Below are 19,986 nucleotides of genomic sequence, written 5' to 3' on the forward strand. Positions count from 1 at the left end.
TCTTGAGTAAGAGTCTTATAAGAGAAAAATATGATCAGTTTATTACTCATCAGGATTCAACCTTCAACAGAAACAGCGACCAAGCCCCAGTGTCACAAACAGGATGATGAAAGGCTTTTTTAAAGGGACACTCATACATGGCAAAAAAAAACACGCACATACACACACACACACACACACACACACACACACACACACACACAAGCACACGCACACACACAGGGTTTTGGTAAGTGATGTCAGAGGGCACGGTGGGAGGCGTGAAGGAGTGAGGGAGAATTTGGGGGGGTGTGTGTTTATCAGAGCAGGCGGGTGGGAGGGTCGGACCTGAGCTGGATATAAATACAAGACTGACCGAGCAGAGAAGAGAAGAGTTTGGAGGAGCAACTTTTAGAAGACGAGAAAAAAGATCTGCGATGGCCAATCACAACGGTAAGTGGACTGTTCATCTATCCATCATATTGTTATGGGAGTTTATATTCCACATGAAGAATGTGCCGATGTATTGCTTGACACTTGCCTGTGATATGACCCATCGGAATTCCTGCAACAATTGCAAGGGCAGCTTTTTAGCTCAAACATGGATCAGACTCGCCCTGCAATCCTGCACGTCCACTCCTGAACTTTGTCTCCTTTGGGCTGTTAGGTCTGATCCCCAACGTGGATGTGAGAAGTCATGAAAACAACTTGCTTCACCGCACCAGGGAGATTGATCGGGAGCGCTTGATTGTGCGCAGGGGGCAGCCCTTCTCCATATCCCTGCAGTGCTCCGACTCGCTGACCCCGAAGGACCATCTGGACCTGGTCCTGCACCTCGGTGAGTGCAGCACAACCTGTGACATACTGCTGGGGTCAATACATTTCAATACATCTGTTGCATCACTGTGTGTCTTGCGTATAGAGTAATGTTTCACAATGTGAGTTCATTATAAAAGACATTTTCAAAGCTTTTGTAATAATAGTAATGAAAACTAAAATACATCTTTGGTTCTTGTAGCAGAATTATGGAAAAAAAACACACGAAATGGTCAAATAAATTATTTATTTGGCATAAAACATAATATCAGAAAATATTTTTTAAATCCTGGATGTGTCCCTTGCTTTCCTTACTTGACTAAACCTAGGTTCTTCCCAGGTCCAGGCCCCATCCTTTTCAGTGGAAATAAATTTACATAGTGGAACAGTTCCCCTAAATTCAACCACATTTCACACACCTGTAGACACCAGTTCCCTAGATATACTGGATTATGTTCATAAAAATCCATAAATCAGTTCCTGGAAAAACTACGTAATTGTTGGGAAAAAAAGGATTCTGGATCCGCTCCAAAATTGTATGTGATCTTCCTTTACAACCATTACAACATCCTTCTGATCCATTTGTGTTGTTTTTGTGTATTCCTACTTACCATCAAACAAACAAACAAACAGGGTAAACCTCCTCAATAGACGTAAATATAAGGAGTTAAAGACCATCGTTAGATTTCTCTTTTCTATTACATTGAGAACTAAATTCACTTTAGTTATAGACACTGATTTCAACAGTATTTTGGTTTAGATCTAGGATTTTCCCAGCATGCCCCGGGGTCCGGACATCCACCAGGATCCTGGATGACCAGCAAGCAGCTGGACTGATGCTTCCACAATCTGTTTATTAAGTGACACGATGTTTCCTAATGCTTCTGCAGGTAAGAAAGACGAGGTGGTGATCAAGGTGCAGAAGGAGTTCGAGGCTGGAGATAAGTGGTGGTTTAACCAGCAGGGAGCGCAGGATGAAATTCTGCTGACACTGCACAGTCCGGCAGACGCCATCATTGGCGAGTACCATCTGTCGATCACGTCATCGGACGGACACACCGTGAAGAGGACTGAGAAGATTGGGTTCCACCTGCTCTTTAACCCCTGGTGCAGAGGTAAGACCACAGAGCAATTATAATTATCAGAGTTATTATAGATTCATATACTGCAGCTTTTCTACTTCACTCATATGCTGCTCGTCCACAAAGGCCAAACAGTCCCCTAATGAAACCACATACAAATTGACTAGAACCCAATTTCAAATTGCACACACTCTTAGCACGAGCTCAGTGTGTGTGTGTGTGTGTGTGTGCATTTGTGTGTTTGTCTGTGTGTCTGTGTACATATGCAGCCTTCAGAGAAATCACCTGTATCGCAACGTTTAATAATAAGTGAATAAAAATCACAACACAATCTCAACAGGTCCGGTCATGGTAGACTTGAATATTGTCAGTCTATCTCTTTCTTGAATCTCTGTGTTTAATGTTATGGCTGTAATGTGTAGTGTGTGTGTGTGTGTGTGTGTGTGTGTGTGTGTGTCAGATGATGCTGTCTACCACCCTGATGAAAAGATGCTCCAAGAGTATATTATGAATGAGGATGGGATCATTTACATGGGAGCCTGGAATGACATCAGGAACAAGCCCTGGAATTACGGACAGGTAAAACACACACACACACACACACACACACACACACACTCTGGATTGAGTCTTTCGGTGTCTATCAGGCGAATCGGGGCCCTGTGTGAATTGTCACAGCAGCGTGACAGCGGAGACGCTGGCGCTCCAGCTATGTCAGGACATGAGTTTGTTGGATGGAGGAAACTTCTGAGCAGGAGGTGTCAGAATGTCACCAGACCACAAACACAGGCTTGTCTCTGGGGGCACAGAGGGGAAGACAAACATGGAGGGTGTGTGCGGGCCTGACAGGCAAACACATAGATGGCAAATTGACAGGAGATGGTGCAACGGATTCTCAAAGACAGACAGAGACAGATAAATGTGATTTAAAATGTTTAATTTTTCTTTTCTCTGTGCGTGGGTGTCTCTCTCAGTTTGAGGACTACGTGATGGACATCTGTTTTAAAGTTCTGGACCACTCCAAGGACGCTATGAAGAACTCAAAGCTGGACCTTGAGAAGAGATCGGACCCTGTCTACGTCAGCAGGATGATCACCGCGATGGTGACGATCTCTTACACTCTGACAACAACAAAAGACAAGATGTCTGCATTGTTGTAAACATCTTTGATTGTGTGCTTCTTTTACACTTACATTGCACCATCACTCTGAATTGACAGCTTTAGACATTTGCTCCAGAACAGCTAGACGTCCTCATTTCTGTGCATGTGGGAAAACTTTGAGTATTAGATCCCTAAATATATGGAGTGAGCTGTTAAAATGAAGAGGCCAAAGGATGCCTCTGATCTCCCACAATGATCCTCCAGTCGGTCTCCGTAACAAATCCGTACTAGAAAACGTAATTCCCAAATGTAAATGTCCTGATACTTAGTCGTAAGTTGCTCGCAGACATGACCTGAAGTTTTTGGAGGGCCTGTATGTGATAAATATGTTTCGTATGTGATGAGGGCAGACGCCGATGTCGATATAAACCTGGCTTGTTAACCCTCAGTTGAATGATCCAGTTGTTGTGAACTCGTCTGACTCGGAAATCTCTTTCTGCGTTCTTCATATGTAAAAGGAAAACCCAATTTTCCAGAGTTCACCTCTGAAAAGTCCTTTTCTGTTCGTCTGCAAAGCCACTGCCTTATGAAAGGAAGCTTTGCTTTGTCTCCACCTGTCCAGGTGAACTCTAACGGGGACAAGGGGGTGTTGACTGGTCAGTGGCAGGAGCCATACACTGGCGGGTTTGCACCATATCGCTGGACCGGCAGCGTGCCCATCCTTCAGCAGTGGAACAAGGGGGGGTCGGTCAAATATGGCCAGTGCTGGGTGTTTGCTGCTGTCGCTTGCACAGGTGAGGCATTTCCAAGGAAAATAATAAATTGTTCTTGATGAAGAAAGGACTAAATTGTTTAAAGAAGGAAAGGAAAGGAAAGGACAGGAAAGGAATACTTTATCTTAGGAAAGAGGAACAAAAAGTCCAGTCTGAAGTGTTGCTAATTTCTTCCCAGTGCTGCGTTGTCTGGGAATCCCAACACGACACATCACTAACTTCGACTCAGCCCACGATGTCGATGGAAACCTCTCAATAGATATCCTGGTGAATGAAAGTATGGAGAGCATTGGCAAGAAGGACAGCAGCTGGTAGGACACACACACACACACACACACACACACACACACCAACCAAACGAAATTATGAATTATTTTTCATCTCCTTGTCCTGGTGTTGTCAGGAACTTCCACTGTTGGGTCGAGTCCTGGATGAGGCGAGACGACCTCCCTCAAGGGAATGGCGGCTGGCAGGTTTTGGACCCCACCCCTCAAGAGCTGAGTGATGGTACATTCATCATTTCTGTCCTTCTTCTTTTTCTCAGGACGGTCAGCGCTTGTTTTCTTTGGTATCATATAATAGTAAAATTACGGTATCAGAGCTATTCTGTAAATCACAGGGAACTGTCATCGTTAATAAAACTATTTGATATTAAAGAAAACATTTAATCCACTACAATCCTATTTTTGCTCTTCAGGTGAGTATTGCTGCGGCCCGTGTCCACTCAACGCCATCAAGGAGGGAAATCTGAACGCAAAGTACGACGCTCCGTTTGTCTTCGCCGAGGTGAACGCTGACATCGTCTACTGGATGGTTAGACCAGAAGGCCACAGGAGGAAGGTGGGAGCTTTATTAATGTCAGGAAATTTTAAAATAAGAATTATATTAATAGGCTTGACCTTTTAAGAAGGTTTACCGTTTTATTGAGGGTGATCAGGAGAGTTTTTGTTGCAGATCAAGGCGGAACACAGCAGTGTGGGGAAGAACATCAGCACCAAGAGTGTTTACGGCGACTACAGGGAGGATGTCACGCACCTCTACAAATACCCTGAAGGTTTGTCAGGAAGTTGCACGGAGAGGAGCCGATGGATCAGGATCAACAGGTTCACAACAGAACCTGATTGACCTTTATTCATAATGACATTAACTTCATCTTCTCTGCAGGCTCCAAGAAGGAGAGAGAGGTGTACGAGAAGGCCGGACACCGAGTCACAGAGCCGATCTATGACCGCGTAGAACCACGACAACTGCAGCTGCAGCTGTCAATCAAGCACGGAAAGCCTGTGTTTGGCACCGACTTCGATGTGATAATTGAGGTACGAGTGCTCAGATGCATGGATGGATGGATTGAAGGATGTAGAGTGTGTATTCGTCTTTGATGATGAATCCTTTCTGTCCACAGGTGAAGAATGACGGAAAGGAAGAGGCCAATGCTCAGCTGATCATCCTGGCCGCCGCCGTAACCTACAACTCCATCTATCAAGGGGAGTGTCAGAGGAAGGCGACCACGGTGACCGTGCCGGCTCACAAAAGTTAGTCGCTCAAACAAACCCTCCAAGGCCTCTCGTGCAGACATATCCTGAAACAAGAAAACCTCTGTGTCTGACCTAGACACACACTTGTTCCCAGATGTATCATTTATATTTCATATTTGTGTTCAGCCCACAAGGAAGTGCTGCGTCTGCGCTACGACGACTACGTCAACTGTGTCTCTGGGCACCACCTGATCAGGGTGAAAGCGCTCGTGGAGGTTCCTGGGGGGAACGCACCCGTCATGACTGTGATCAACATTCCACTGAGCATGCCTGAACTCCTTGTACAGGTGGGTACACACTGTGCACGACCACACGTCGTTGCTCAGTTTTACCTCCAGCACAGAGGTTATGGTTTCATCCGTTTGTTGGTTGGCTTCTTTGTTTGTCAGGAAGATAATGCAAAAACTAGCAGGCGGATTATCACGCAACTTGATGGAAGTTTGCAGTATTGGTGAAGGAAGAATCCATTTTGGATGCACCCCATGATCTGGATCAGCCCCAACTCAAATGCGTTCATGGGCCACTTCAGGCTATGATAAGGCTCCTATGATCTTCTTGTGGTCCAAACAAAATGGAAGTCAGCCCTGAGTTGCAAATCGGTTAAAACTGTAAATGTGGCCCAAAAAACTGAAACAAATATGCTGTGCTCTCTGCTACAATCTGATGTGAACCTATAATATGGCTAAAATATCACAAAACTAATTAGGCCTCCCTTTGGCTTACTTGTGGCACAGATCTGGCAAACAAGAGCGGTCCGCCCAAGTGCGTTTCTTCCATGTGGTCTGTTGGATGTGTTTGTGTGGGCCTAATCAATACTGAATCAGTTCACCAAGTGTTATGCTAATCTGTCCAGTGGTGTATGTACAATCCTGCTAACAACCAACCAACCCACAGAGAGGAGTGAACTTGGTGGAGGCTACTAAATACAAGATTTTCCTTGGTCAATACCTCTTCTGTAATGTTCTGCTTCAGTTGAACACTAAGCTGTCTCGTCTTCCTCCAGGTATCTGGGAGCTCTTTTGTTCAGGAGAAGGTGACAGCCCTCATCTCCTTCACCAATCCTCTAGCTGTCCCACTAAAGCGTGGCATGTTCACCATAGAGGGGTCCGGACTACTACTCTCCGCTCCGATATATGTCAAGTAAGTGCTGACAAGGCGTTACATGAATATCTATCATGCATATAGAAGAAAAAAAAGTTGGTGATTTAATGCTGTAATTGCAACAGATCACAAAAACTGAGTATTCTTACTTCAACGTCTTCTAATGTCTTCTTATTTTTTCGATGGACTCACATCACCCAAATCCTGGCTTTGCACCATTGGCTTCCTGTATGGTTTAGAATTGATTTTTAAGATTTTACTGATCACTTTTCAAGCTTGACTTGGTCTACATAGCAGCTCACATCACAGCCCCTTGGCTTCCCACATGGCATTCGAATTCCCCGTGGTATGAGGGGCAGATGTGGAATGTGAGATGTGGGCCAGACAGTTTTGCTATGTGGGTTGGAATGACCTGCCTGAGGAGATCAGACTTGCAGAGATGGAGATCTCTTAAATCCCCTCTTAACACCCATTTTGACAGACTTGCCTTTATTTGATTTTGTCTGTTTGTAATTTTATGTTTTATTGGTATGGTTTGCTTTGATGTAATCTCTTATTTTTGTTGTTCCTATTTCTTCTATATGTAGTAACAGTTTTAACATGAAATCTCTTTTCTTTCAGAGGTGACATCGCTCCAGGCCAGAAGGTGGCTGTCAAGATCTCCTTCTCGCCCATGAGGGTCGGGGTTAGGAAGCTGCTGGTGGACTTTGACTCTGACAGGCTGAAGGATGTGAAGGGAATCGCGACAGTGGTCGTCCGCAAGAGAAACTTGTTTAGTAGGTTTTCTTAAAAAAAACAGACTAATTAAAGATCTAATCGGTCTGAAACTGCCGACACGTATTAAAGTGTGAGATAACCCGAAAGGTGTAACTGAGACTGTTTGAAAAAGATTTGGAAAACAAAAATGATTATGTCTGTAGTGTTTTTTCTAAAAGTGAAGCGTAAAGGATAAACATGTCGACAACCATTGGTCAACAAATACTAGATTTATTTAAAGTTAGCAAATATTTGAGCATTTCTGACTTTGCATTATGTCTGACACTCAACGTCCTAGTGGAAATATAGGAAACAGCAGGTGGCATGTTGTCCAAAAAATGTATATTTTTATATTCCTTCTCATTGCCATTTGTTCTTTGTCAATCTCATCATCGCTTACTGACTACATTAAATGAAAACCTACGGGGGCCTTGGCCATGAGGTTCAGACTTAAAACATATTTCTGAAAAGTATCTGAAGTAAATCTGATGCATTTTGTGTTTCTTCACACTATGCTAGCCCACACATGATTAAAAAAGAGCTATATTTCTTTTATGTACTCTAAATATTTATTAATTTTTACAATAATTTTGGTTGTTTATGCTGAAAAAATAAAGATTGTATTCCATTTATGTTATTGGTCTGACTGGTCATTAATGCAAGAATCTGAATATTGTACATATTGATATCACACCTTTTTAAAACAGAGAACGGCCTGCAAGGTGCTTTACAAGTTAAAAATGGGAAATAGGAAGATGCTTGTGTGACCTTTCGAAGTGAGCTAACATTAGCTGCTGCGTCTCCTTGAAGTGCGTAGGTAGAGATTCACGTGACAGGATGGTTCATGAACTTTGCTGAACTTCTGCAGGTGAATGCAGAACAACCGTTTACAGCTGCAGTAAATTAAAAGAACTCACCAGGTCTCCCACTCGAGAGGTGACGCTGGACACGCTGCTACAGCAAACAGGAAGTGAGAGGGAGAGGCTTCCTGCCCCCTCTTGTAGTTTCCTCTCAATCAGCCAATCGCAGTTCACCTGAGGAGAAGAGGGAACAGGACCTTGGTGAAAGGTAATGTGGCCTCTCGGCCAGCAGGGGGCAGAGACAGTAACACCTGGGTGTCTGTGGGTGAGGAGCGGGTCAACCACTAACCAGAGTTTTGGTGGTTCGATCCCAGTCTCCTGTAAATGTGGTGGCTAAAAAAAGTTGTAGAGAACTATAAACTAATAAACAATAAAAATCCTCAAGTAAAGTACAAGTACTTCTAGATTGTTGTAAATGTGACGGTTGTTTTTGGTGTTTATTTACAATATAAAGATGTATGTCGTGTTTTTAGTTTCTTTCCTCCTGTTGGGTATAAAGCTTTTTCTAATGAGTTGTACCTATTCTATAAGCAGCAGTCTTTCTGAGATTATGGGATGTCCAGAAACGTCCAGATCACATCAAACCTTCTGCAAAGAACCGTCTTTGACAGAGATTTAACTTTTGAGCAGCACACGCCAATGTTTTTTTATCATCTCAAATTTGATAGATTTGAACCTTTAAAGACACAGAGAGGTTCTTTTATTTCATCTTGACTACTGTAACAGCCTTTTTACTTCCCTAACCCCCAAATATATTGATAGACTACAGATGTACAAGTGTTTCAGACACAGGCTGAAAAGAGGAGCTGCAGCAATGGACAGTCTGAGGAAATTGATATCTGAACGTTAGAGCACGTCAAACTTTTCAAATAATTATTATAATGATGACCCTGAATATGAATACAATGTCTCCTTTAATATTTAGCATTTTTATTTTGGATTTCAGAATTATTATGGGATGACCCCACAACAACAAGTTAAAAAGTGAATTATTAGCCACAGTAGTGCATCAACCTTGCGTCTTATCAAGAGACACGTGAAGGACACATACGCGCATAACACTCACAACAGGAGGGCGTCACTGAGCCTTTTATTTCTCCCATCCATCCATGTCCGACCTCCTCCCAGTTTTCAAACACATTAATAAGTCACTCAGGTGAAAGGCAGAAGGCATATGGGAGGTGCCAGGGCCAGATAGAGGGAGAGCAGACGAACGAGAGAGGGAGAGAGAGAGAGAGAGAGAGAGAGAGAGAGAGAGAGAGAGAGAGAGAGAGAGAGAGAGAGAGAGAGAGAGAGAGAGGTGTAGGGAGAGTCACACACCATCAGACACCTGTCAGAGCAGGTGGAGACTGAGTATCTGAACCTGGAGGTTTCACTGGAGGGCTCGTCTTTCATTACTGGGACTTTTTTTCTAATCAGACGTTGTACTTTGATGTTTCTTGTGATATTTGTGTTTTGGATGTAACTGGACCTCCCTGAGGCAGATGGCTCCAGGATCCTCAAACCATTAGGGCATTTCACGAGGAGTGAAAACCGTTCCAGGAGGAAAATTTCCATCTGAGACTGTACCACAGCCTGAAGGAGTTTCTGAGACACCCGACTTCAGACGAGTTGCGTGATCATGGCGGATTTCCCGTCCAAAGTGGTCACTGAGACCAGTTCCCCCAACTCCCAGAACTCTCAGCAGGGGGGCAACAGACTCCGAGGCCTGGCCGCTAACGTCACCACCAAGATGGACGTGGTCTTTATCCGAAGCATCCCAGCCATCCTCATGATCACTGAAATAGTACGTAACAGATGCCGATCACAATGAACCTGTTTCCAGCTCTACTCTGTTCTGTAGACCCAACTTCTTCTCTTCTCTTTCCTCTGTTCTGTTTGTGATGAGCGTCTGAAAAAAATCTTGAATTCATTTGAAGTTTACAAAGAAGAAAACTGGTGACTTTCTTGATATTTGACTCAGTTATTCCTGTCATTGTTTTACAGTAAGACAACTATTAAATATACCTATGGTTTTAACTCCTAGCTAAACTCTATAGCAGTGTCATCTTTTTTTATTGTGACACGTAAATTAATCTTTAAAACTTTTATCCAGATTTCTTACAACAGACTGAAGAACACATGTAGAACAGAGTGTGAGGGATCTAGGACCTGATATAGATCCGGTTATATTCGCTATCCAGGGAGAGTTAAGTGTGATAATGTTCTTGTCACATTACAGCAGCACTACACAAGGATATTTGTATTTCTGCTCCATTTGTACAACAAGTGCTCGAGGGATTTCAACGTGAGCCGACCAGTTTCTGTTTGTGCATCACAAATGTCACCGGCTCTCTGTCAACAAAACAGAACAGTCACTTGTTGAATCCTCCGTCTTCTTGTTGCACACACTCATGTCTGTTCATTTCAGAACCGAGAGCGGGAAAGTGACATTAAAGTTGGTTGAAGGACTGAATGGAGAAGAGAAGTGATGAGCATAATAGGCTGTTCAGGACATTCAGCTCCAGCTCATTTCCCCCTCCACTGATGTATTTGCTCTAGACGACATGTGACTGTCGGGTGCAGGCGACCTTTGATCCCTCTCCTTTCCTGACACCACTCACACCATCTCAACATAGATTCCACTGAACAAATCTGTGAGGAGTCTCCGTCATGGCATCGTCAGTTTCTTGACGTTTCACCTCTTCTTCAGTTCTAACTGACCAACGGGAGGTGTCGTGTGTTTAACCTTGTTTAACCTCCGGGTCTGTAGCTTTGTCGAGAGTTGTTACGTTGAACAGGCGTTGTGTTAAATAATGACACTGAGCCTACAGCCCTTGAGGCAACAGGGACAAAGCTAATGTTTGTTCTGTATGTGACTGTTAGAGGCTCAGTGTGCACAGGTAGGTGACAGCTAGTGGGGAAGTTGCATGTTGCATTGATGCTTCTTTCTGATGGTGTTGTAGTAGTGAAGCCAGCTGGGCAGTAGTCAGCAGCTACTATTAACGTAGTAGATATGAAATGGTGTGTGTGTGTGTGTGTGTGTGTGCGTGCGTGCGTGCGTGCGTGTGCAGATAAACAAGCTCTATACATATCCAAGCTTTCCTAACGTTATTCCTGTGTAAACTAGGGAGGCACTCGGAGAACACATAACTCCGCCAATGCCCTACCTCACCATGTTTGAGAAAAGTTAAACATGACCCCTGATCCACCTTATCCACCTTCCCCACGTCATGGCCCACCCCTCCATACAATTCAAATAGAAATCAGTGAAGGCGTTTTTGCGTAATTCTGATAAACCAGCAAAACTAAACTGGGGCTTCGTCACAACCTTATCTAAGGAGTGCATATAGACCCCTTCTGTTGGTTACAGGGACAAAAGGCCTTACGGTCATCCTATAACCAGGACACATTATCTCACTGTAGTAGAAATAAGATTAGCCATTAAAGAAAAGTTATAAACCACAACACAAGGCCTGTGATGTGACTTTTAAGAGAAAAGTTAACACTAACCAGGAGTCATGTGCTTTTAGCGCTTTATTGTTCTCCACCTACTCCAGAGGGAAATAATGGCTCATTGGCTGCTCAGTGTTCCACTATCTTCTCCAGCTGCTCCCTAACTCTACCTGTCTGCTATTATACTGTTTGTCTCCCGGAGTTTGTTAAGTTCTTCTGTGACAAAACCTCCGAAACAGGAATAGTAGGAAGGAATTGACTGATAACAGATCCTTGTAAAGGTTCTGGATCCTGTCGCACACATTCCTGATCTCAATCCTCGACAGTTTATCTTCTGGGTGTGTTCCTGATCATTACTTCCTGATTATTACTTCCTGATTATTACTTTTTTTTATAACAGCTATATATCAATGTCTAATAGAAAGAAACTGTGTCAAGTCAGCTGCTGGAAGTCTTGATGCATCATTATGATACGAACGCAGCACTGAGACAGACTTTGTGAGACTCGTAAAACGATATCGCGATGAAGGTCAAAGCTGATCATCCGGGGGGGGGGGGGGGGGGGAGAGATCGGGTTTATACTGTCAGCGCCATAACCGTCTGGAATAGTTCACCTGTACGTTCTCATCTAACTCCAAAATAAATAAATGTAAATCCCAAAATTATGAGTGGCCAGAGAAGTGATTTAAGTAACGATGAAATATCAACACAAGCAGTTTAGACTCAGGTTGTGGATCACTGCAACAATTGTGTGTGTGTGTGTGTATGTGTGTGTGTGTGTGTGTGTGTGTGTGTGTGTGTGTGTGTGTTTTTGTTTGTGTGTGTGTGTGTGTGCGTTTGTATGCGTGTGACCATGCATGTGTGTAAAAGGTGAAACTGGATCCCTGCATACATAATAGACTGTCCTTTCATGCTCTTTCTCATGGGACAGACGCAGAGAGACACTGGGGCAAAGACAGGAGCTTCAGGCTTAAATTTCAGACATGACAGTGCTGTTAATGCACAAGGCCGAGACTGTTGTCAGTCTCTCTGCTCTACAGGCATGGGCCAGAGTCCTGGTCTCGTTTATAAACACGCACAGGGCTTAAATGTTGATTCGCCACTTGAGTCCAAACTTAGATAAGTGGAAGCAAAACATCTCGATCGCCCCCTGAACTCGTTTGACTTAATTTGTTTAAAGCGAGAACAATGGAGAGAAGCATTTAGCAGCTGAAGAGTCAGATATTTCTCTCAGGATGTGGTAAGTAGCTAATGCTGCTCCGTGTTGTTTGTATGTGTAAATGAGCAACTGTTTGCTAACGTCTCTGCCTTATCATTTTATTTATTCATAGATGTTCTCTTCTATTCACTATCTATAATTGTCTTCCTCTTCTCGCCTCTCTCTTCTCTCTTCTCTGTTCTTCCTCTCCAGGTTATGGGGCTGCTCCAGTGGGCGTTGATAGCCAGCACCAACTACACGCATGTGCCAGCGTACGGTTGGGTGATGTTTGTGGCCGTCACTCTGTGGATCCTCACCACCATCCTCTTCTTCATGCTGCTGTTTGGTGCCCAGCGGAAACTCAGTGCCGTCCCCTGGCCCCTGACGGTAGGGAGGGAAACGGTGGAGAACGTTTTTGAGATTTCAGCCCCATTGATTCAATCCCACTGCACCAAATTTCACCAACTCATAGATATCAGTCCACGAAATGCACCTAATTTTGTTTGTCTTTCATGAAGCTCTATGAATTATTGTCTTAGTCGTGACCAATGTTTCTCGTCTTCTAGGTGATGGCGTATAACGGCATCGCCACCGTCCTCTATCTCTCCGCTTTCCTGGCCAACGCAGCAACTGTCAACATGTTCTACTATTTCTATGGACATATTGCTGCCGCTGCTGTAAGACCCCCTCCCCCCCCTTCCCACACACACACACTGCTCACACACTGCTCACACAGACCCGAATACAAACAACTGGTTAAATGTGCATCACAATCAGTACACTGTGATACAGCTGAGATCAGCAAACAGAAATCCAGGCTGGTACATGTGTGTTGAGTATTTCTATTTGTTCTTATCTGAGTCTGTGGAATGGATACACACCCAGAATGTGAAGAAACTAGGAGAGGCAGGAAAGATCGAGGCGTGGGGGGGGGGGGGGGGGGCTGTCTTATCATCTTATTTATCATATGGTTGGAAAGCAGGTGATGTGCCTTTGTTAACTTTAAGCCCAAGTTACGACTGGCTCCTCCCCTCTTCGTGCGTGCGTGTGTGTGTGCGTGTATGTGTGTGTGTGTGGTCCAGGTATTACTCATGTTGTGGGGACCTGAAGATGTTGTACAAGGTTAGTGTGAGATTCAAGTTAGGGTTGGGTTAAGGTTATTAGTAACTATGGTTAAGGTTTGACTAAGCTTTGAGGGAAATCCGTGTAAATCAGAAAAATGTTCTCTGACGTCATGTAGCCACGAGTGCTTGAGCGTGTGAGTGTGTGTGTGTGTGTGTGTGTCAATTTGTCATTTTATGGTCTCCTCCGAAGGCCAAAGTCCATGCTGGTTTACCACTAAATCATTTGTCACATAATCTCTCTCACACATGCACACACACACAAACACAAACACACAGACACATTTGAACTTCTATCTTAGTGAGGACAGTCATTTGCATATTGCATTCCCCAGCCCCTTACCCTGCCCATCCAAACTAAATGCCTAACCCTAATGCTAACCTTAATTTACATTACATTAAGGGGGGGATGGGGGGGGGGGGTCACAAAGTAAGGACCTGCCAAAATGTCCTCACTCCGTCAGCTGGTCCTCACAAAGAAGCCATACCAGAGCACACACACACATCCACAGACACACACAGCCCTGCCCCTGTCCTATCACACTCTCTTATCAGTTGCATTTCACTGCCTGTCACAGTCAGATTTATATGGGATAATGGCCCATTAGTGCATTTCTACACTGTTAAGTACCTGGAAACTTTATAGATGTGGACACATAAAGATGTGACTCTACCTTTGATCATGTTTCAGCAGGTGACAGTTTATGACTATTTGCTTTGCTTCCTGAATTCACTTGAGGTGTTCACTTCTGTCTGTCCAGTTCTTCGGTGCTGTGGTGACCCTGGCGTATGCCGCAAGTGCTTTCTTCTCCTACTTGGACTGGAAGGATGATGGAGGAAACGCTGCCAGCAGCACGGTGCCGACCTAGGACTCGAACCTGCGACGCCGCTCCTGGGAAAAAAAAGACTCCATTGTGTTTTCTTTCTCCTCAGATACTTTGGATGTTTGGAAAGTGCTGTGTTGATACTGGACCTTCAACACACTCGACTGCCACTGTAGACAGAGCTCGACCTCAGCCTATTCATTATTAACTCGAAGATAAAACCGAAACCAGACAGGAGATAGCCATACATTCATTTTCAGATTTCCGCCTCCACATTATGAGAACAGGTTGAATATCAACACTGGATTTCCAACATAAACTGGGGATAATGATGATGTAGGGTTAGGGTCAGCAATTCAAAGACAACGAAATACTTATATTTGAAACCAGTGGATTTGGCAAGAAAATTCTGTTGAAATAAAATGGGGACAAATGCTCTGATTATAAACTTTATATAACAACTTTTATCTTTGCATCACATGTGTAGAAGGGGAAACATGACGTGTCCTTGAATAGCTAGTGACAGTGATGGAGTGACTCAAATATACTTACTTATGAATGTACTAAAAGGGTCAAAGTAATAGTAGTACTGCATGTACTTTTCAACTTTTTCTACGTCTGTACATGAGTAAAAGCAAGTACTTGCTTTTAAACATAAAGTATTTAAAGTACTTGTTAGGTGAAGAGTATTCCCTAATGCAACACTCGTCAACATCATTATGCAAAGCGTGGTCAGTTCTCACTGCAGGAGGCGGGGTCTAATCTTATCTGCACAATGATTAATTGGATCAGTTGACGAATCCCCCAGTAATTATTGATTATTTGAAAAAACAATATTCGCGGTTGTTGGGGTAAAAGTTAACAGTAGCTGAAAATAATGTCTCAGTCAAATACAGATAGATGAAGAAAGTACTTGTACACTGACAAAGTAAATGTACTTTGTTACATCCAAACACTGGCCAGAGACATAAAAGTCTGATTTGCAGCATGAAATATAAATAGTTTGAGAGGAAGGGAAATGATCCAATGACCCTGGTCACAAGAACTTCAGCTACAAACTATAAGTTTATACATTTCCCCGTGTGCACTCCAAAGAAGAGTTCTTACCCATCAAGAAGAAACATGAAGCAACGTCAACATTGAAAGCATATTTTCTACTTTTTTGTTTACAGAGGATGTTGTTGTTCTCATAAAGTGAAAGGACAGTGGAGGCTGATTAATGAAGAGGTTAATTATTGAAATCTATTTGCCAGAAGACAATAAAAACCAGTCAGTGATTCAAATGGTGATTCGCTGAGTTGTGGAAATAGAGTGAAACATATTTTTCAGATTTATATCACACACTGCTGGACCCCGGTTGTACTTTATGACTTATGTTGTGTTTTTTTTTTGTATGGAGGATACGAGTGAAACTCTGTGGTTGGTGCAGGGACTCGACCTCGCACCTGCTCTAATAAAGCTCTTGGTGATTTCAGGATTTTTTTCGTTTATTTGGAAATATAGATTTAATAACAAATGTGATATCGACAGTATTTCAGCAGTGTCATAAATATACAGTTCTCACAGTTCATGTTAAGATAAGTAGAAAACATTTTGACATTGTGCTGGAAACTAGGTAGATCTTATTTCTGATTGCAGACCTGCACACACACATACAATCACTATACACATTACGTATCACTTTCAAACAGATCAGTTGTCTTTGTTGCCACACTGTTTGGAGGCCGCTGCCTTTGTGGCCACACATCCAGCAGTTTTTGAAAAAGCGTCCATTGACGTTTTACCCCATCTATTTTAAACCCGACATTAACACAGGGTAGATTTAGATGTAGAGTGAATCCTGAAGCGACACCAGCGTTAAAAAAAAACATGACGTGGCAGCCTCTCGTTGGTCTAGGGAGGGGCTTAGAGGGGCGGGGCAGCTGTTGATTGGTCGAGGGTGGGTTCAAAAGTTCAAGTCACTTTGACAAGTAATCTCCCTTTATTCTCTCTAGAGTCAGTAATAACAAATATGTAATATTAAAATTTATTTATACAGCACTTAAAAAAAAAAACAGAGTTTACAAACTGCTTTGACAACAAAGCAACAACAATAAATAAAAACAAGAACACGTAAAAGCAGTAAAAATGACATTGAAAATAAGTGAACAAGTTTGCTGATGGAAAACGCACACTGACCTTCAGTTTTCAACCTCAACTTTGGAACAGTAAGCAGGATCCACCTGAGGATCTAATGGTCAGGCACATAATGGATCAGTCAAATCTTTAAATCAATTCTAATACGGACAGGGAGCCAATGGAGAGAAGCACAGGGTCGGGTGATGAGATGTTGCCTCTTCAGACCAGTGAGAAGCCGAGCCAGTTGGAGGCAGGAGAGTCACTTTTGGCTCGTGCCAGAGCGGAGGGAGTTACAGTCGACCAGTCGGGAGAAGACTAGTGCCTGAATTCCTTTTTGTAAGTCCGGGTGTGAAAGTTCTGGTTTAATTTTGGAGATGGTTCTGATTTGTAGGAAGCAGGACTGGACTACTTTTTTGACTTGTGGTTTGAAAGTGACTGATTGGTCAAACAAACTTCTAGGTTTCTGGAAACAGGGATTTTATTGATTGACCAGGTACCAAGGCTGAGTTCAATCTGATTGAGGGGGTTTTGGTGGGTGGAACAATATTATGTCTGACTTTGAGTTGTTGAGATGCAAATACATTTGTGCCCTCCAACTGTTGATATCCTTTAGACAGTCTAACAGTGCAGCCAGGATTTGTACTGATCATAGATGCTTAATAAAAATAAAAAATAAATCACATGAAAAAGAGGATGGTCCTTCACTTGTAAAATTAAAAAGAGATGTGAATACTTCAAGTAGTCTTTATGTCCAGTGGAATCTTCACTATTTAACAAGAGAGAGGCTTAAACAATCATCCCAACAATACAAAAAAACGCACTGGAATGCATAAATTAATTGTCTTCAGGGGCTGTTTGTGCACATGTGGAGAGAATCCTGACGCTCGACACCAGAGTTAAAAAAAAAAAAAAAAACATTAACACAACTCATCATCACTGTGATTCAGTGGAGCTGCTGCGTTTGAGGCATGAAGGGATTAGAGGTGTGACCACCAGTCCCTGACTCAGGTCCAGACCTTGGCCCTCCTTCTCCTTCATAGATTCACAGAGAGGGTTACATGGAAAAGCACACACACATACACAGGTTAGAGAGCTGGTCACAATTTTCGGTCTGGCATTCTGAGCCTGTTGCAGTAAATACAAGCTGCACTGAGTTTGTGTTACTCAGTTCCTGACACACCCTATTCTTGTTTTAAAACAGCACCCTTGTTGGTTGATATATGTTGTGTATGAAGTTCATACAAATAAACAATGATTTAACTATGATTATGTCTAAATTAGCTATTTTTCCTCCCCCTTAATTTTTCTTTAACTTGTCTTTAAACTAGAATAAAGTACGTATATTTTTATGTACTACATTTATGATTTATGAGTATTAATCACAATGGTTATGATATATTTAAGAATAATGTGGTGCTCTTAATTTGTAACAATTCTGAACGTTTTTAGACTTTTAAACTATGTGGCCAGAGGGTGATGACACCGGAATGGAATATAGCATCAACTGTCAATACGGCCACTAAATGAGAAAGACTCTTAAAAAAAAACTCACAGCTCTGTATTCCAGAAACATCTCCTTAAAGGCCATGAAATCTGTGAAGGTCAGCAGCATTTCAACGATGTCCCCTGCCACCTCGTCTTTGTGCTGCCTGCAGAGGAAACAGAGAGGAGCTGTGAATGTACTGGTGTGCCACCTAGTGGCCAGCTGGGGAATAACGTTCCTTAGGAGCAACAGGTGCATCAAGCAAACGTGAGAGCCGAGTAGAGGAGTTGTGATCTTACATGAGCAGCTCTATGAAAGTGTTCATGTTGAAGTCTGGGATTCTCTCCATCAGCTGCTGCTCCAAATGTTTCTCCAGTCGATCAACCTGCACAACACAAACAGGTTAATGTGAATTCAGTATGAGAGAAATTCTGTGAAATGTTTCAATCAATGAGCTGTAAAGTCTAAATCACACATGTGCTGATACGTTTACAACTTATTAAAGACTGTATACATCAGAAAGCTGTGTGTCATATTGAAGATACATCAGACCATCAATCACTCACATATTCTTTGAAGATGGTTGTGTAGCAGAGTTTGTTCTCATCAGAGTTGTCAAATTCCAGGTAGTGTTTCTCCATGAAACTCTGCTGAAGCTGCTGAAACTCCTCCTCTGAAAGAACAGTGAACGTGTGAAGCATCAAATATGTTTCTTCATCTTCGGCTGCCTTATGGACTTTAAAAATAGTCTGGTGAGATGGTTTGTGAAAGATGAATCCATCATTCACAAACTGTTTTACTGTTTAGAAAAGTTAAGGCTTAATAAAACATTTAAAATAGATGAGTGGTTTCATCTCTTACCCATGATGATGTTCTCTATGCAGCCGATAACGGCATCGAAAGCAGAATCTGTCGCAGAGGAACTGGAAAGAGGAAATCAATTCAGAATTATTGTTTTGATTCTCTGTCCTTTTTTCTTCTTCTATGTGATTCATTGTCTCGATTTCACATACAGCACTTTGTAGCTTTGTTTTGAAAAGTGCTCTAAAAATAAAGTTAATAATGTTATTGATTATTCTTGTTTATGTATATTTGTATTGGTTTTACTTTGCTAGGATTGTTAAGCACTTTGGTTCAACTCAGGTTGCTTTATTAAATGTACCTGAATAAAGTTATTATCTAGAAAGCAAAGACCTTGACCTGGTGAAGTCATCATTTTTAAACTCGACTTGGGGCTTGAAAACAGATTCAAACAACTGACCTGGAAACAGCAAAGTTCTCTTCGTCCATGTCCACCATCTCCACGATGTTGTCTACACAGCTGCGCACATCTGGAAAACGAGGGGGGAGGCAACAGCTTAATATGAAGAACAGCTAAATATGATGAATGATATTTATATTCATATTTGCACTTAAACAAAACTCACAGACTTTATATCAAACCACAGATCTGTCAGGTTAAACACTGACGTCCGGTCACAGAGTAAAAACTAAGCTAGTGAAAGATAACGTCAGTTAGCAGGTGGGCTAAGTAAACAGAAGCTAACGTTAGCTTAACACACACAGTGTAACTGTTTAAAGTGTTCGCTGTGTTGTTTTCCCCGAAGTCACAATAATAATAATAATGTACGTGTCCTCTTCAGCTGCGTGAACGTTAACGCGACAGGTTTGGTTTCATTACTTCGCTCGTGGACGTCCATGTTGTCCGCGGTGATCTTCTCCTGGATGCTGTGAACGTAACGTTGTTGCCTAGGAAACGGCGAATTTATGTGCGCACTTCATCTCTGTCCGGGCAAAACAAAG

At 42.7% G+C, this 19,986-nt stretch overlaps 3 protein-coding genes across 3 annotated transcripts; 2 read left to right on the forward strand and 1 right to left on the reverse strand.

The window, feature by feature from the left end:
* Window positions 1-314: 314 nt before the first annotated feature.
* On the forward strand, window positions 315-7,776 carry tgm2l (transglutaminase 2, like). The gene is made up of 15 exons (XM_053427770.1): window positions 315-432; window positions 647-817; window positions 1,686-1,910; window positions 2,338-2,456; window positions 2,852-2,980; window positions 3,602-3,773; window positions 3,931-4,063; window positions 4,156-4,259; window positions 4,450-4,592; window positions 4,707-4,806; window positions 4,917-5,068; window positions 5,155-5,284; window positions 5,414-5,574; window positions 6,291-6,427; window positions 7,010-7,776. The coding sequence occupies exons 1-15, from the start codon at window positions 417-419 to the stop codon at window positions 7,176-7,178; spliced, it is 2,061 nt and encodes a 686-aa protein (XP_053283745.1). The 5' UTR covers window positions 315-416; the 3' UTR covers window positions 7,179-7,776.
* A 1,368-nt stretch (window positions 7,777-9,144) lies between these two features.
* Window positions 9,145-15,253, forward strand: pllp (plasmolipin). Its single transcript, XM_053427714.1, has 4 exons — window positions 9,145-9,790; window positions 12,851-13,024; window positions 13,204-13,314; window positions 14,520-15,253. Exons 1-4 carry the CDS (start codon window positions 9,626-9,628, stop codon window positions 14,625-14,627), a joined length of 558 nt encoding a protein of 185 aa, XP_053283689.1. The 5' UTR covers window positions 9,145-9,625; the 3' UTR covers window positions 14,628-15,253.
* A 2,212-nt stretch (window positions 15,254-17,465) lies between these two features.
* On the reverse strand, window positions 17,466-19,986 carry arl2bp (ADP-ribosylation factor-like 2 binding protein). Its single transcript, XM_053427715.1, has 7 exons — window positions 19,865-19,986; window positions 19,445-19,514; window positions 19,045-19,106; window positions 18,750-18,856; window positions 18,483-18,568; window positions 18,253-18,349; window positions 17,466-17,732 (listed from the first exon to the last, which is right to left on the reverse strand). The coding sequence occupies exons 1-7, from the start codon at window positions 19,881-19,883 to the stop codon at window positions 17,634-17,636; spliced, it is 540 nt and encodes a 179-aa protein (XP_053283690.1). The 5' UTR covers window positions 19,884-19,986; the 3' UTR covers window positions 17,466-17,633.

The sequence above is a fragment of the Pleuronectes platessa genome, chromosome 7 (genome assembly GCF_947347685.1).
Source record: "Pleuronectes platessa chromosome 7, fPlePla1.1, whole genome shotgun sequence".
NCBI lineage: Eukaryota > Metazoa > Chordata > Actinopteri > Pleuronectiformes > Pleuronectidae > Pleuronectes > Pleuronectes platessa.